General features: G+C 37.0%; 1 protein-coding gene across 5 annotated transcripts in view; it reads left to right on the top strand.

Annotated features, from left to right (window-relative positions):
• LOC145675637 (protein seele-like) overlaps positions 1-18,756 on the top strand; it is a 58,729-nt gene that overhangs the window by 9,044 nt on the left and 30,929 nt on the right. For all 5 annotated transcript variants that reach the window (XM_081746185.1, XM_081746186.1, XM_081746187.1 and 2 more), the window contains 2 exons: positions 6,940-7,040; positions 11,702-11,817. In XM_081746185.1, the coding sequence (XP_081602311.1) occupies positions 6,953-7,040; positions 11,702-11,817 (204 nt within the window). In that variant the 5' untranslated portion in view covers positions 6,940-6,952. The remainder of the gene's footprint in view (positions 1-6,939; positions 7,041-11,701; positions 11,818-18,756) is intronic.

The raw sequence follows: 18,756 nt of genomic DNA, 5'->3' as shown, positions 1-18,756 counted from the left end.
AAAAACCGAGATTTTTCCCAAAAAAAAGTCGCTTTTTTTTCTGAACCCTTGCATCTCTAATGTTCCTGGTTACTTTCGTTTTTTTTAGGGTATGTTGAGTGAATTACGGTAAAATAAATTATTCGAAATTATTAATTAACCAAAATTCCACTTGCATTGAAAGATTTCTTCTAATAGCATATATTCTAAAATATGTTTGGGGTATGTGGGGGGTGGCACTGTTATTTTATAATGTAGATTATTGGAAGAAATTCTTTTATACGAGTGGTATTTTGGTTGGTTACTAGTTTGAAATAGATTACTTTGTCGTATTTCACTTACATGGCCCCTAGAGGGAGACCTGTGGTCTAGAACCTTGCCTATGTATTGTAAAGGGATTCACTCGAGCAGAGTATTCTACCAAATAGAAAATTTATAAGTAAAATGCAATATGAAACATTTTTTGTGAAGGAATGAGAATATGAATAAAGTAATTTCTATTAGTGCAAAGCACATTGAAAACAAATCTGTCAAAATTTGGTAAGCAGTAAAACCGTTTTGAAGGTAACAAATGTGACCAGTATTTTAGAAGTTCTAACCTAACCTGAAAATGTAAGAAATCTCTTAAAATATACAGTAAAACCTGTCAACTTGGCCACCTGCTTATCTTAGCCTGGTTCGTCTTGAACCTGCATTTTCCCATAAGACATTCATTACTCATTACTCTGTAAGTTGGCCGCATTGAAGCAATGTTTATCCTATGTTGATAATGATAAATTTACCTGCGTATCTTGGCCACGCCAATACGTTTTGTTATTTTTCTTAACTCTTTCGTATTCCCATATGAGAGGCAGATGTTCTGTATTTGTTACTGGACACAGAAAAGCATAGATTCCCACGATTTGTTCTTGGAGGTCAATGGCCAGAACACTACCCTGACAAAATAAGAAAACGCACGTACAGGAATTCAGGTAATGGTCGTACGTATTTGTTTACCCTGTTTTGGTAAAACCATTAGCTACATCGGCTCCTTTCATCAGTGGGGAGCTTTAGTAATTCCGGGAAATTCTCAAGGTTAAAGCTAACCATCTCAATTGTGATTTATTGGCACCTGACGGCTTGTCGAAAAGTAGCAGAGGTTTTCACTTATAGCTCGTTAACAAGAGGTAGTTACTACAAAATTAGAATGTTAATATGTGCAAAAAAGAAAAGAAGACATACGTCTAGAATGAAATACCATGAATAAATTTGTTATTAATAACTGATTTGCTACTTTTTGAAAGGTATCTACAGAGAATATTTGACACTGCCGAAAAAAATCATATAAACTGCATATAAATTATTGAATTTATAATTTTGCTTTTCTTGCTTTCAATCTGAATAGCTCAGTGTGCTACAATATCAATTTCAATAAACTGCGTACGTATGTTTCGATTTTATGGTTGTGTGATTGTGTTTTCTGTCCAAATAATTCAGTGTACCAGACTAGTTTTCAGGAAGAAAAAGGCACATATATTAAGTATACTGTGGTATTTTTTCTAATACTGTGTATTGTTATAATTACTCTATGTACATTATTTAAAAGTAGCTGTCGTGGTATTGCTTATTAAAATTTTACAATCAAGTAATACTAGAAATCCTATTCTAAAAATACACCAATCACTTATTTTCTGTAAGTTGGCCACCTGTCTAAGTTTCCCACTTTTCAATGGAACCGATGGTGGCCAACATAGACAGGTTTCACTGTAGTAGAACCATCTGCTCAAGTAATGCCTTGTAAAGTTTACCCATGCGATATGAAATCATTTGTGTTAAATGTTGATAAAGTTAAAACAGCACCACAAGAAGTTCAAGGCCTCTTAATGCTTTGAACTCATATCCCAGTAGCGATTAACAATTTGTACTACGTTAATTGAAGCTGATGAGGGGAGGGGTAGCAAACATGCCAAATCTTCTTTACCTTTTTCTAGATACGCTCGCCCTAGTGGGTTCGTTTAGCGTCTTGCCGGAGAAATGGGAAGCAGGCAAGTTGCATGATGAGTTAGGGTGCCGAAGGCTCTGCAGTGGATGCTGTCCGATATATGGTTCTTCTGCCAAGTGGCAGATTAAGCTTACTCGGTGTACCTAGGCACAGAATTAATGAGTGCCCCTCATAGAAGCAAAATGATGTTTGCCTTACTTTCATATGTCTTTGTGTTAAAATCCGTGGGAAAATATTAGTGTTAACTGCAGATGGCTGCCCCAAAATGTAAAATTTACGGAGAAATGAACAGAATCAGACGATATGTTATTAGAATGACAAATAAGGGTACTGGTGTGTTTTTGGGCACCACATTTTGGAAGATATAAATGAAATATTGGATGCTTTGCGTGAAAAGATATGTTTGTAAGGAAGGCAAGAGAATAAAATACAATAATACAGCTGTACGGTTAGAAAAGGTGGATGAATATGAAAGATGACTCAGATGCTATTTTCCACCGGCGGTATATTTCTGCAGAGAGCCTGTATTTTATGTTTACAAGTGGGGCGATACTAATGAAACCATGACAATTCCTATTGAGACTCTTATCATTGCCAAAATGTACTTCTTTCGACTACTCTCGCTTATGCACATACCCTCCGTCTCTGACGTTCCTTCTCCCTTCGGGCATGCTACAATGTAGGACCGCTTGCTTTTTTGGGTGCCAACTAGCACATGTTGGTTTGTGTTTCTTGCACTGTAGTTTTTATGCGAAACATCCGGGAGCCGCATTTACACGTAGATTGTAAAAGATTTGTAAATTTTCAACAACTATTTTTGATGGCCCCCTTCAAAGGTAATTTTCTCCAGTCGAGTTCCGAGCCGAGTCAGTGTTTTGAGGTTGAGTTTCGAGTCGAGTCGAATTTGATAAATAGCTCGCTCGTTTAGCTCGTTTTAACTCGTTTTGAAATCATTGCCTGATTCGACTGGAAAACGAAAGCTATGAGAAATGTAAGCGGTAATGTGGAATACTTTTAGTGTTGCTTACGAGATGGGACACTGCTCGCATCTCGTCTCATCTCGATTAACAAGACGACAATGGATTTTTATAACGAGACAGTCTCAAATATCATGAGCACCAATATAAGTATATAGGCCCTACTGTAGTTATTACCACCAGGGCTGAGAGCTGTACGGTCGAAGTTTTCAGCCCAACCTGGGTAATGATGTTAACCGGCTCAGCTCGGTTGAACTGAGCGAACAGCTCGAGCCGGCTCGGTTGAGATGGGGCACCGACTCGGCTCAGGTGAACCATCCTCTCAAGCCGGCTCGGTTGGAGTGAGCCATCAGCTCGAGCCGGTTTGGTTGGGTGAGCTGTGAGCCAAGCCATGGGAGTCGTTTAGAACCCTAAACCCGGGCCTAGCAGTTTTGAACGTGTTTGTCCGGCGCCCTCTAACTTTTAAGAATTTTTGGTTCGAGCCCGGCTACTTTCTCCTCCGGAAATCAAACCCAGAGCCTCATGAACGATGTCCTTGCCTCTTAGATTTCACAACTACCAAGGTCAGCAGTCAACTTTTTTTTTTTTTTTTTTTTTTAATATTCAGATACAAACCGCCTATCTTTCATGTTTATACACGGTGTTGTTAATGATAATAATAATAATAACTTGTAGTAGTAGTATCATTGACAATAATTATATTGTGTATGTAGGATACTTGATGAAAGTACTTGCAACTACACACAGTATTTGGCTCGATTTGACTCGTTTTGGCTCGACTCGAGTCAAATTCGAACTGAGTTTCGAGTCGAGTTGGAGGAATTTTTTCGAGCTGAGTTCTCAAGTCGAGTTTCAACCAAAATTCGTTCGAACACGTTCGTGCTCATCCCTACTAAAGCGAAAGTTTCCCGATTTATATATAATTCTGTATAATGGTTTCACTTGTGCAACTGCTTGTCTTTTTGTCCTTCTGAAATGACTCTTGACAATTATATTAACAAGTATGTAAAGATCAGTACTGAGTGAGTTGGCAGACTCATTCCATTTGTGGCCAATTAGTCCCGGTTTCGAGTCCAAATGGAAAACAACTTCTCTCGGATATAAGCCAAGAAGCGGTTTGGATTCCACTTTAAGCATATGTAACCCCTTCCAGCATAACCCGTTGTTACATAATAACACCAAGGCGAAAAAACTTATTTCTGTCCATATGCAATATAAATACATGGAGCAAATTATTTAAACCAAAATTTTTATTTATTTTTACATGGTTTTTGCCGACCCTGCAAATATTATAGTTATGTTGCTAAACACTATAATTACATTTGAAAATATGGTAAAACTGGAAGTTGGAGATTTTCACTGTTCCTCTGAGCATAAATATACAGTATAAATGGTGTTATTTTCTCTTGGGAGTATGCATTAACGGGATCCCTTCCTTTTCAAATTGAATTTATATTATTCCTAAATTAATTATTACTTAAATTAAATTTCAATATTAAGTATTGAATTGTGTACTACAAAACTTAATTTTCATGTAATAAGAGACATTGAAATAAATTTGAACAACAAAGTAGTAGAAGCAGTCCATTAAAATTAGATTCATTTCAAAGAAAACAGAATAATACCGAGTGAATTTGTTTTCACAGTTTGGAATTACGGTAGACTTCCAAAGTATGCGAATTGAATATTGAAGCACATCTGTAATTTCCGGCTGAAAAAGAGAGGGAGTGAGAAATGAAACCTGTTAAGGAGTGAAAATCTACCTGTTCCGATCTTAGTACAGAGATGCAGGAGGAAAAAATGAATCTTTTCTCGACACGCTGAATCGATTACATTAAAAAAAAAGAAATGTCGCTGTCATGCCGTTTTTGTTCTTTGGCAGGGTGTCTATCGGTCACGAAATCAGAAAACGGTCATGAAAGTCACGAAATTTAGCTTTTGGGTCACGATTTTTTTAACTGTGAAAATGTAAGTACAGATTGAAAAAAAAATGTTCTATAAAACGTCGAAATTCAGCACCAAAAATGTCTATGGTCGGCTTTAGACGCTACCAAATCGCAAGCAAAATACGTTTGTATCGCATAGATGAAAATTCGGCCTAATTCGCACCCAAATTCGCTCTTGAAAATGTTAGAAAATTTTATGATTTGGTAAAGAAAAGGTCACGAAAAAGTCGCGAAATTTCATTTTGGAATTTTAATAGACACCCTGTTTGGCGATCAACATTGAAACCAGAAAAGAATTGATTTCTGCCATTTCCTGTCTGAATGAGGAGTTAACGGAGAAGATGGAAGGAACGCTGAATCAGTTGAGAATAACAAAAGCTTCCCGGAATCTCTTACCGTTTCTACTGTGATACGTGTGAACTGATGGGCGGACGGACATAGCCATTCTGTAAGACGATATTTTGGCAACTCTAATAATTTCTTATATCAATCAATAGACTAGGAGACATATATTCAAGACTGTTAATACAAACAATAATTAGACACGTAGAAGTAAACTATTCCGCAGTAATATAAAGGAAGCGACTGCTTTTGCCAGTATTTTCTTCTGTTGGAGTTTTAATAGTCTCCCGTGAGTCTTCGTATGTATATTGATACGAAGGAGATTCAAATGAAAACCTCATTTTTTCCCACTATTTTGTTGCAGGGAAAATGTTTACTTGTACATTATTTTTCTACATAATCCTCTGAGTTCAGTGCACTAACGCGGCCGGATTGGAAGTGCTTCGATACAGCGTAAGAAAAATTCTTTGGGTTGACACTGAAGCCACTCGTACACCGCCGATTGAACGTCTTCATCAGACGAACTTCTTCCCTCAAAGGTGAACTCAAAGATGGACTAAAGATGTAGAAATTTAATAGTGCCAAATCTGGGGAGTATCTCGGATGTGGGAGGCACTTGAAGCGTAGGTCGTCGATTGTTTTCATGGCTGCGTGAGCAAAATGAGGACGGGCGTTATCATGCTCAAGCAAAACACATGCACTCGCCAATGTCCTTGACTTTGTGCGTATTGTTCGCTTCAAACGGTTTTATAAGAAAGTCGGTGTAGGTAGCACTAGTCACTGTGGTACGTGGGGGCCATGTAGTGTTCCAAAATAGGACAATTCTTATCCCAGAATAAAGACAACATGACTTTGTCTGCAGAGGGCTAACTGTGAAAATTCTTAATTTCGGCGAAGAAGAATGTCGGCATTCTTTGCTTGCACGTTTCGTCTCCGGTTGAAAATGATGCACCCATCTTTCATTCCTGGTGACAGTGTGAGCTAGAAAATCTTCACCCTTGTGTTCATAACGCCTCAGCAACTTTCGACATGAGTCAGCCCGATGACCTACGTCAGCTGTCGAGGAGCCCACCTGATATTCACTTTTCTGTACCGGAGTTCATGTACTGTGTGGTGTATAAACCAAAGCTCATATTCAGCAAGGAAGCTATGTCAGCCAGGGTGACAGGCTTTTCTGAATAAGACGATCTGCTGTGGCTATGGACTTCTCTGTGGCAACTCGATTAGTCTTACCCAGACAGAAAGCATCAGTCAACAAAGTCGTACCTTCTGTGAATTTCTTGCATCACTTGTGTACTTGCCGTTGTTACAGACAGGCGTGTCCATACTTCATGCTCCGATGAATATCAACCGGCTTCACACTTTCACTCCATACAGATCGAATAATTCCACGCTGCTCGTCCTTGATGCGCCTGCATAGTAATTCCGCCGTATGGAATCAGCTGTTACTCAGCTAGAACCCCATCTACCGGCAGTACTTCGTAATACCAGCTCGGGAAGACATCAAGAACTGTGTCTGCAAATTTCCAAACTCCTAGAAAAGAGATATATTTTAATGGCACTTTTGCGATTTTCATTTGATTTTCCCTCGTTAATAAGTTCCATTGCATTGTTTGTGTGAAATTTTCTTTTGATATTAGTTTGCTGGTACAAGTATAAATAGAATACGTAAGGTTACTTTTTTGATTTAATCAATCACAATCATTTGTTTCAGATACTGATTCGCCATGATTGCCATAAAATATGCAATGACTGCTTTGTTCCCTTACCTCGTTGCAGTAGCAGCATCGAATTATAAAGATTTGAAGTGTCTAGGTAAGAAAAAATTTCAGTTAATTGTATCAAAACGGGATTAATAGAAATACTTCTGTACATGGTCAGTCTCGCACTGTTCTTATATATGATAAATATACAATAATTTAATGTGCTCTGTATAAGAGTGTGGTACTAGGGATGGCCAGAACCGGATCCAGGTCTGAAACCAGTTCCTAAGATCTGGTTCTGGAACCGGGTTTTTAGATCTAGACCTGGAACCGGTTTCTAAGATCGGATTCTGGAACCGGGTTTTCAGATCCAGGTCCGAAACTGGTTCTGAGAACCGGTTCCGCCGGAACCGGAACTTTGTGGCCATCCCTATGTGGTACACCGTATGCAATACGAGGGGCAATCAAAAAGTTCCCGGAATGTTGTAGTTTTGGCATTTCTGATGCAATCACAATGAATCTTATGCAGTACAGTCCTTAGGCTGCCTAATTATGAATTTAGCAAATGTGAACGAGTCATAATAGTGTAGCTGAACGGAACAGTCTGTGGTGATCAGTTGGTGCAATTCGACCAACGCTCAAACATCAAGTTCATGTGCCAATTGGGGAAAATCTGCTTCTGAGACTTTGATAGCCTTAAAAACAATATAACACCATTGGATGTTTTTTCTCTTCCCAAAGCAAATAATGGGTCTCAAAGGTACCCGTTTCACCACCGTTAAAAAAAAAAAAAAACTGAAATTAGGATTTTTATCGGTGTTTCCAGCAATCGCAGAAGCAGTGGAGTAAATGTGTGTGCTTCAAAGGTGCCTACTTTCAAGGTGCTTAAGTAAATGTGTACTTATCTTGTGGTAATATAGAGTTGCAACGAAATTTCGGTTACTTCTTGACTTCCCCTCGTTTTTCCAAATAACTCTTGTTCTCAGTTGAACAAATTTATACGATGATTTTCTTAAAACTTGAATAAGCTATTTATTGAGTATATTAATTGCATTTTAAATGTGAGTCAATGTTCATTCTTAACTATTATATATTTTCTGCATTAGTAAGATCTTTACGATCACACCTTGTAAGTACTACTTCTAACACACACATATATATATATATATATATATATATATATATATATATATATAGATATATATATCTGGACACACACATTTTCTGGACATATTGACCCATTATATACCCCGTGTACATGTGACATAACTTACATTAGATAAATAAGACGAAGAATTAAAACAAACTATTATAAATCAACCAGAGAAATCAGCATTAGCGCAACATGCATTAAAAAAAAACACACACACACAAATATTTGTTTGAAAATGCGCCGTTATATACAGAACCACTCATGGATATAAACGATTATTAAGAGAACCAATGGAAATAATATTACATAATAAGACATTAAATACAAAGAAAAACATTTGAAATATTTTATTACAATAATAATAGTAATTGAGAAAACATTTATATCATAAATTTGAATGAAACCATAAATAAAATTGATTGTTTCATATTGAAATGTAAAATTATAAAACGTAAGAATTAAAATTATACGACTACTCTAAAATTATACAACTAGATATCAATGAAAGAGGAAACTCCCGATTTTTTAACAGACCATATCCTCTATAGATGTGAATTCAATAACGTACAGAGAGTGAAAAAGTGACTGACTGAACCGAGAGTCGAACCCGAGACCTCCGGCATACCGTGCCAATGCGCTAACCACTACACCAGCCAGTCTGCTTCCCAGAACAGCCACTTACGTGGTTGGTGCTCTCCACTCGGATCACGTGGATTGTACCACAAATCACTGCTGTGCTTGGACACTGCATGTGTCCACATATTGAGCACCTTTGACGGTTGTAATTTCATATAGATATTAATGAAAGAGGAAGCAACTGATTTTTTAACACACCATATCCTCCATAGATGTGAATTCAATAACGAACAAAGAGTGAAAAGTGAAGAGTAATATCAAAGGTGCTCAATATATGGACACAGGGATTGTCCAATCACAGCAGGGCTCTGTGGTACAGCCCACATGGTCCGTTTGGAGAACACCGCCCTCGAGAGTGAGACAGTAAGTGGTTGTTCTGGGTGGCGTAGTGGTTAGCGCATCTGCACGGTATGCCGGAGGTCCTGGGTTCGAGTCGGTCCAGTCAGTCACTTTTTCATTCTTTGTACGTTAATACTCCCAATTTAGTTGAACTCTAATGATCAGTGTAGTCAGTGCATTTGAAACGTAAGTTGAAATAAATAAAACACAGATGAAATACCAAAAATTAAGCTTTTTAAATATAGTCAGATTGTTTTGTAAACATACTGTCATACTTAAATGTTAAATCTAGTCATACAGTGATTCTATTTCATAATATTGTGGTTAATATAACTTTTCAGCATATCAACCACGTAAGGAGAAAAGTACATTGTAAATAGAGTTGGGCAAGTAAGAGTATGTCTGAATTTTGGTATTTTAGAATATGGTAACCTTAGTGTTACGAATGCATATTTTAATCTTTGTTTCAAGCCACCAACCAGATAATGAATCCCTTCGGGAAACTTGTTCTGGAGTGGCAAACAGTCGCTACTTTCCTTTGAATCGATATCGTGATAGGTAATGCCAAGAAGTCATTCATAACGTGGTGATAATTGTATGGTCCATCGAATGTCACCACGAGCGTTTTTTCCATTTGTTACTTACCAAGTGGCGTTCGTCTGGTTTGTGACAGTTTGAATGACAGTGTTGACAGTTGATTGATCTAAGTTCACTGCCCGTTTTGTTGGTGTATTTCTGTAAATAATTCATCTAACATATAGTGCACATAACAGCATCCATTATTTCGACTGACATCTTCCTGGTATGTTTTGTGTGTGGATATTGAAGGGCTGACCTTTGCCACAAGGATATATACATAAGATCTTCCGACCGTAAATCCACTGCCTTAACACTGTTTTACAATTCTTTCGTAGCTGAAGTGTGCATTAAAAAGTATCATTGTATCGTCTTCGCTTGAGTCGTTTCATCTTTTACATGAACGTAGCTTCTATCCTTCTGGAGTAAGAAAGATAGCGTGTCATCAAAATCTTTTACATAATCCCTATCAGTTTTTTTTTTTTTTTTTTTTTTTATCTTATTTTCGTATAACTTATTAGCAAAAATGACGCACGGTTAAAATAAGGTTTAATGAATATAAATCCAGAAATTTGAATATTGTAGAAATCGTTCCCTTTTCGTCCTCTAGAAGAGGAATTTTCAAGTACACTGCAATATGTATTCGCTCTTGTTTAATGAAATTTATGTACCGATCATTCAACTTAAGCAACTCGTCACATTCGGCATTTTCTGAGTAAAAAGCCGGAAATTTGAATATTACAGAAATTTCTCTTTTAGGTGTGGAAATTTTAAAAAAATGTTGTAACACGTCTTTGCTTATTTCAGTACGAGGTTTATATGCCGAGTTTCCTGTTCCTAACTTCAGTTTGATGGATTGGAGTTTAGCATCCTTTTTCAGCACTGAAGCTGTATGAGACGTGGACCCACAGTTTTAAAGTAGAATCTGAACCTGTAATACGTTCAAATTTCAAGGTTTTCCTTCCGAGAATTGAACCCGGGATTCTGTGCGCGTGCTGTCAACTAGACCAACGAGGATGGCACCTGATTTCAAGATTCGTGATACTTAATTCTTAGCAAAAAAAAAAAAAAAAATCACCCGCTCTTAGAAGACGTTTTTCTAAAAATCCTTTCTTCTCCCGTGCTTTAGTGAGAAGATGAGCTCGTGTCCAAACTTCACGTTTCTACCTGTAGCAATATATCTTGCGCATTGATAGCTTAGCCACTTGTACTGTTTGATATAATAATATATTGCAATAAGGAAATCCTAACATGCATATATGAAAATGAAAATAAAAGGCAGTCCCATAATACGAGGGTAAGTCAAAATTTATCCTCAATGTAGCTATAACTTTTGTTACATTGTTCATTTTATTGTTCTTGTTTATTTTATTGTTATGCTGTTGTGGTGACGCTAGGAAAATTTGATCATAATTCCTCCGTTTGTCTTCCTTTAGTTGCAGATAGATCATTAGCGCTCAATTAGAAGTTTGCACCAAAGAGGAACAACGAGCAATGATCCGGTTTCTGTGGTCGGTAGGTGCATCACGGGCCGCAATCCATCAAAGAATTTCGGAACGGTGTCTTACCACAAGGGAGGGTCTACGAATGGATTGAAAAATTCAAAACTGGTTGCACAAGTGTTACGCACGAGGAAGGAGCCGGACAATCATCTACGACCATAAATGATGACACCGTTGAGTGTAATTTTGTTAGACTGTTCCCGTATTGTACCGAACGTCTTTGATGGATTGTGGCCCCTAATACACCTTCCGATCACAAAACCCGGATCACTAGTCGTTGTTCCTCTTTGGCGCAAATTTCTACTGGAGCGACCATGATCTATCTGGAACAAGAGAAAGACAAATCTGGGGAATTAGGATCAAAATTTCATATCATGACCACAACAGCATAATAATAAAATAAACGAGGACAGACGTAAATATGAAAAATGTAACAAAAGTTATGTTACATTGAGGATAATTTTTGACTTACCCTCGTAGTTATGAAAAAATAACTTTTTTTTAAGTTGAAAATGGAAGGCTCTACCAGACGTTTCAATGTGAGTTGATCCAATCTTTTTCTTTCAGTGTGTAAATCAGTGGTTGAAGAACTTGATAACATTATACAGAAAGTTGATCCCAAGAGGACTGTAAAAGTGGGAGGTTTCAGAATAGATTCCGAAGGAAATCAGAAGCAAAGCACTGTAAGTTAGTCTCATGTAATCGTAGTTATATCAGTTTATGTAATCTGTAGCCTAATGCTATCATCTCTCATGTTTCCGAGATATTTTTCTTTCATCAGGGAAATACTTCATCTTACCATTGCAAAATCTTCCCCATTGTATATCCGTTCTTCAGCGAACTTCTTCTATTTATCATTTTTACATGCTGTCCTCCATCTTCTGTCAGCGACAGACAAACTGTATTTTACTTCCGTTAATCCTTTCCTTTAGCATTTCATCACTTTATTATTATTTTTTATTTACTGTTATGAGCCTGATTTACTAAAAATAATACAAAATTTACCATTTTTCTTTTGCTTGTTTATTCATAAGTGAAAGGAGATAGTGAAATGCAGCTTACCACAATTATAGATAATGTTATTCTACAACAGAAAATATGAATGTCAAGAATTTTCAATGTTGCCAGAATAATATTGCCCTGAAAATCTAAGTTAAGGCATCGACTAGAGGAACGAATTCAACTGCATTTGATTACGTATCATGTTGTGTTGGAATTCTGTGAACTATTATTTAAATAACATTATTATTTAATTTTAATAACTGTATGTTAAAACTATTTTGTTTATTACAAACTAAATACAACTATTATTTAAAATGTAGTTCACAGGATTCCAAGACAACACGATACGTAATCAAATGCAATTGAGTTCGTTCTTCTAGTTGCTGCCTTAACATAGATTTTTGAGTAAATGTTATTCTGGCGACACTGTAATTTCTATCGATGGCACTATGGTGACATTACTCCTTATAGGCATTACACCTATAAGAAGTAATGTCACTTCAATTTTTCATTTATATAAGTGTGCTATTTTATTGAGAAAACCAAATCTATTTCTTTTTTCTGTAAAGAAAAGCTTTTATATTGGTCCTTGCCATCATATACACTACAATTGTAATCTGCTATAATTTTCTTTTATGGTGGAGATACGATAGTTTCATTCAGTGAATGTTGTCTAAAAATTGTATTTTCGCTATTTAGTGTTCTTTTTTTTTTATGCCCAATAATATTATCAGTGATTCATAAAATAAGTTGGTATCGCAGACTTCCATTTAATTAAGAGTTCCCATGTACAGGGTGTTTCAAAACAACATCGACAATGTTTGGGAGGCGATTCCTGACACCAAGATAAGACAAAAAGTATAGACAAACTGGGTGCACAAATGCTTCCTTTCAGAGATATAGGCTGCCGAAAACATGAAAAAAAAACGGTCCATAGCTCCAAAAATATGGGGCCTACCGTAGTCGGGTCAAAACTTTGCTTAGGAACTAGTATGTCGGCAACAATTTTTATAGAGGTGGTTGGTGAGTATTTCAAATTATATGCCCGTACCCAAACTCTTTCTAATTTTTAATTGTTGTGTGAACACCTTAGGATTCTGAAATTTGGATAAGGCACATATTAGTTGCTAAGTGAAATCTTGACCAGATTACGGTAGGTCCCATAGTTTTGGAGCTGTAATGTTTTTCCGTTTCCTTCCACTTTCTTCATTCCACCATTTTCTTTATCATTATTGTTATCACCGGCTCCTTAACCACGAAAAAAATCACGTTTTTTTCTTCTGATTAGGCGTCAGTTCAGAAAACGAGGCACTGTAACAATACAAATTCAATTTAATATATAGACTTGCTTGTTTTGGCCTTAAATTACAGTTATTGGTATAAATCAATTAAATCTATTACTGTGATTAAATATATGATATTTGACGTTTAAAGTAATTTGAAAACTTCGAACTTTCGGCTGCACCCAGGGTTTATCGAGCTCTGAATATTGTAACTAACATTTGTTACAAATAGTTATTACTAGTAGAATATTCGTTCTTCGCACGGAGAGAATACGTTTCATTTCGGACATAAAGGGGTGAATTAGGATTTAAATGGCATCGGAAGTGTCACTGTTCATCTCAGCGATCCCCCGAAAACTATGGATTCGACACTAATATGGGTCATTTTCGATCATTTTTAAATGTTTCGCCTTCCACTCCCCTAAATTGTACCGTCAAAGTGAAATGATAAAAGCCATCCCAAGCGCGAACCTCATCTACATTGAAAATTTGATCTAGATCAATCCAATGATTCAAAAGGTGTAAAGTCACAGACGTAGTCATTTTCATTTTATATATATAATTGTGAAATTGAAGAAATCTTTACAACTTGTCGAGGGGTGGTGTAACCCAGAAGTTTCTTCTTGTTGTATTATACTAGATTGTCGACTCCCGGTGCGGCATTCGGTCGAAAAAGTGTTAAACACTTTTTTAGGTCAGCCACGCTGAATGTGGTTTTCCTGGGTTTTCCTCATTCACACCAGGTAAATGCCGGGGGTTATCTAACTTATAGGTCCCAGGCCGCTTTCTTCCTTTCCCTTCCTTTCTCTGGATAGTGTGCTCGCCGAGGGACGTCATCTCTCAAACGTGAGGGGCTAAATGGTCATAGATGCCGAAAGCAAGAAATCTAAATCCTAACACTAGATTGTCATTAAGTTGATTAATTGGATACGATATTGAAATATTTTAACAATAACTTTCTTTAATCATTGTTACGGTTGTTTTTAACTTTTAAGAATAAGGTTTCCATGACAAAGGTTTGGGAAAGGAAGACTGGAACTGGAAAGTTGATCATTGTTGAAAAATATAGGAGATAAAAATAAAAGTTGTATATAAGCTGAAGTGATCAGAAATAGCATTAATAACAACTAAAAGTATGTTATCTTGTCGGTATTGGAGTAGAGAGCCTCCTCTCGGGTATGGTGCTACCCAACTTGTTGGCTGGACTTGGCGGTATGTTGTTGTGTGTGATTTTCCATGGGGGGATTCCCTGTTTTGCGATGTTCCTTATCGAACGAATATAAGAATTCCACGACTGCCCTTACCTTACTCAGCCAATCATTCTCCGTATAACATGAATACATCATCCTTAAATGATCTTCATGGAGGATTTCCAATGATGCAGTATCAACCTATAATGTATGTAGCCATCATGTGGTATCCGGTATTTCATAATCCATATAATGAATTCTTCCCTCCTGCAAGGTTTCGAGTTCCTCCAAGACACTTGAGGAGTATATACAGCGACAACAGCCGTTTTTGCCCAGCAAGTTTCAATTTCTGTAGTGCAAGGAATGTGAATGTAAACAGCCATAGTAACAGTCACGTCAGAACAAACTCGTGTACGTATGATACTCCTATATTAGCGGATAAGACTAGATTTCATAGTTCAACTAGAGAAACATCATGTGAATGCCGTGTGGGAGTGAAGACTTCACAGAGATTCCAATGCAGCTATGGATGCCAACTGGAAGCAGCACCACCAATTGTAGTTTGTTGTCCAATGAGATGTAGTACAAAACCACCAATATTAGTAAAGGATATTAAAGCTAAACTTCCCGATCGATTGGAATGGAGCCATCCAACTGAACTCGAATATCCAATCATTGTGTTGCCAGATGATCGAGCTGTAAAAGGGGATGCAGAAACTGGTGTGTTAGAAGATTATACTGACACTAAGAGTTCCGTCAGTCAGGTGAACCGACTCGAAACATCACCAAGAATTCTTAATAATAATGAATATAAAAATCAAGAAGAAGCTAAGTTAACATCTTTAATTTCTGAGTATGATAATGTTAATGCTGGGAGCAAGGTACCTTTAAAACACTGGATGAAACGCTATACAGATATAAAAAAATTATTGCAGAAGCGCGTAAGTGAAGAGGTTAAGCGTTTCTCTGATCATGCTCCTGAATCATTGGAAACGTCTGCTGAAGCTATACTTCTTAAACTGAACCAAGAATTAGAGTTGATAATAAAGAGGTGTGTTTTTGACTTGAAAGAACGTGAAAATTTTAAAGATATCAACAGAAAACTGCAAGAGTTTGAAGAATTAGCTTGTGTCTCAATTCATGTAGCCTTCAGACAGTTTCACTGTTTTCTCGAAAAGAAACCTCGTGGACGCAAAATTTGCTGCTTATTTCCTTGTTACAGGCATTAAATGGGAACAGAGATTACAATACTTTCTTTAGCTGTGTCAAGGAAGAAAGAATATTTGGAATTGGAATTGGTGAAATATACGTAACGAAATACAACTCAGACGGGAAAAAAGTAACTTTTACAATGGCATACTAAATTGAGAAGTATCTTCGCCACGTTTTGTTAGTGAACGTGTATTAATTATAATAAAAGTATCACTTATTACTTTCTGTGGACATTTATTTCTAAAGTGGAAATTTGTAAGGGAACAGCTCCCTTTAATTCTTCAATGAAGCTTTTCGCGGCGGGAGCTCATGTGGTTCGGATTCCACGTTAATCAGTAGGTCCATGTCCCATATAACCTCGTTCCTGAACGGGACGTTAAACTCAAACTCAGCTCAACTCTTCAATGAAGCTTCATGTTGGTGGTATATGTCTTCAGCCGATCTGATCTTTTCTTTTTTGTTTGTTTGTTTGTTTGTTGTGTTAACAGCCCGAGCTTTCGAGGCTGTCGGAAAGTTCGATTTGAGACTGAAAGTATCTAAATTCTATATCAATTGCTGCCCTTCGATTTAATCGTAATTTCAAAATGAATTATTCAATTGATTTCTATATATAAGTTGTGTCTGCTAATCATGTTCTTGTTATCTCTTAAAGTTGATACTTGCTATATTTTATTGCTTTTATACGTTTAGAGAAAAATAATATACATCGAATTTAGTTCTTAAAATGGTTACTATGTTTAAAATCAACAAATGTTAGCATTATTAGATTTTAGCACATTAATCCACAATATAGAACTTCGTTCTTGTGTAAATGATAATTGCAGTATTTAAAAGCAGTGGCTGGTAGTATATGCCGGAGATACAGGGTTCAAATCCCAGTCCAGTCAAATCACTTTTTTTTTCCTCTTTGTAAGTTGCTGAATTCACATTACAGAGGATTTGGTATGCAAAAATAAGTTTAAATCAGTTTTTTTTTTTTTTTTTTTCATTAATATATGGAATTACAAGCGTCAAAAGGTGTTCTCAATATATGGATACTAGATTGTCCAAGCATAGCAGCTAGGCTGTGGTACAAGGCATGTGGTCTGAGTGGAGAGCACCGACTGCAAGAGTGAAAGAGTATTTGGCTGTTCTGGGAAGCGGACTGAGTGGCATAGTGGTTAACGCATCGGCACGGTATGCCGGAGATCCCGGATTCGAGTCCTGGTCCAGTCAAATCACTTTTTCACTCTTTGTAAGTTAGTGGCTGGTAGTATTTGTGTTCCATGTATAAATCATGAATGTTATGTATTGGTCAACACTTTACCCACATAAATGGTAAAGTCTTCGGGGCAAGCAAATGCTGAGAATTATATTATATACCTCTAAAGTCGCAATCACACTTAATTGTTTGCATACTTCCACAAAACATACAATCACCAAACTTCGCATACATGTTCATCATGTGATGTGAATAACGGGAAAATTCTGATATCTTGAAAAAGGCGACATTTTTCATGTAAATGAAGGGTCGAAATTTTTTCGTCGTTTCGAAATGCTGGTTTTTATAGTAGTTGCACACATCATAGAAACGTCATATTTTGTCAGGCAGTGAAGCTAGGAACATAGTTTGTGTTAAAAAAAAAAAAGATTCGTTTTCGTTTGGCGGCGCAAATCGAGAAAATGTGAAATTTGTAATGGCTGTTGCTAGAACGTCGAAATTTCGAGCTGATGTTTATTTTGATGCGTAGTCTCCGAATGCATGCTTAAACTTGAAAAAATAGTCATCTTCGGGGTAAGAAAGTGCTAGGAATGTTTTAAGGGGGCGTCTAATTCTAGACAACTTGTAGATATGGTGGAAACACGAAATTGCATTAGGACGTGTAGATTGCAGCGTAAAGTAAGGGGGAAAATCGGACATGTTGATAAAGTCATCATCTTCGATTCAATATGGCGGCTCAAAAATTTGTAACCATGAAAATTGTAAGTTGTGCTCACGGTAGGTAAGTGAGGTTTTGGTATATTATTAAAGATTAAGTGCAGTCTGAGTGAAGAAACAAATCATTAGAGAAGTCGCCATAATTGAATGCAAAGTTGTCATGTTGTAGAATTGATTTGATCTGCCTTGTTATGTGCTATGTTAAGGGTAATAGAACAAACAGAAATCAACGTAGTAACTTGGCTCTGAGGAATCGCGTCTGCTTTCTAAGTAGCAGGTCCCGAGGTTCGATTCCCAACGAAACCTTATTTTGACTTGCGTTTTTTTTTTTTCTTATCACCATTGCTTCGTATTAGCAAAGTAGTTTCTGTTTATATTGCGCGAACAAAATATTTTCGTTATTACACACGTACAGCGAAAGGATATATTTATACTGCAACTGTTGAGATGGTCTGGACAGGAGGTACTGTGTTCGTGTGAAGCTTCGAGACGACACAAAGAAATCTTTAATTTCAAACATATGTAGGCTTCGGAGATGGGGCATCACCAGTGTTTCTTTCAGAAACAATGTTCAGGGGGCACATTTGGTATTCCGGGGGGCACTGCTAATAATATTCTATTTATTATGGTATTATAGACGTATTATTTTGGTCTTCTCCGGGGGCACTCACAGAGCTTGGGGGCAGTGCCACCCAAAAATATACAGGTCTGGAAGAAACACTAGGCATCACTTCCTCGATATAGTGGCCAGACCAGACAAAAGTGTGCGCCTCAAACCGGAAACTATGCGAGAAATCAAAAAAAAAAAAAAAAAAACTTTTATGCCCCTTGTGGATTCTCGTTAAACTACATGCGTATACCAATTTTGAAGTCTATAGCACAACTCTAGCCTCCAGACCGAAAATACGTCAATATCTGAACAACGGTTTGGAAAATAGTCATAATAGATGCCGAAAAATATTGATTAAAAGTTTTAAGCCGACTCATGCACACACAGAAACGCCTTTTGGCAATTGT

This window comes from Thermobia domestica, chromosome 18, assembly GCF_964235325.1.
Source record: "Thermobia domestica chromosome 18, izTheDome1.hap1.1, whole genome shotgun sequence".
NCBI lineage: Eukaryota > Metazoa > Arthropoda > Insecta > Zygentoma > Lepismatidae > Thermobia > Thermobia domestica.
The sequence above is the reverse complement of the archived record's forward strand: the minus strand, read 5'-3'. Positions and strand labels throughout refer to the sequence as shown.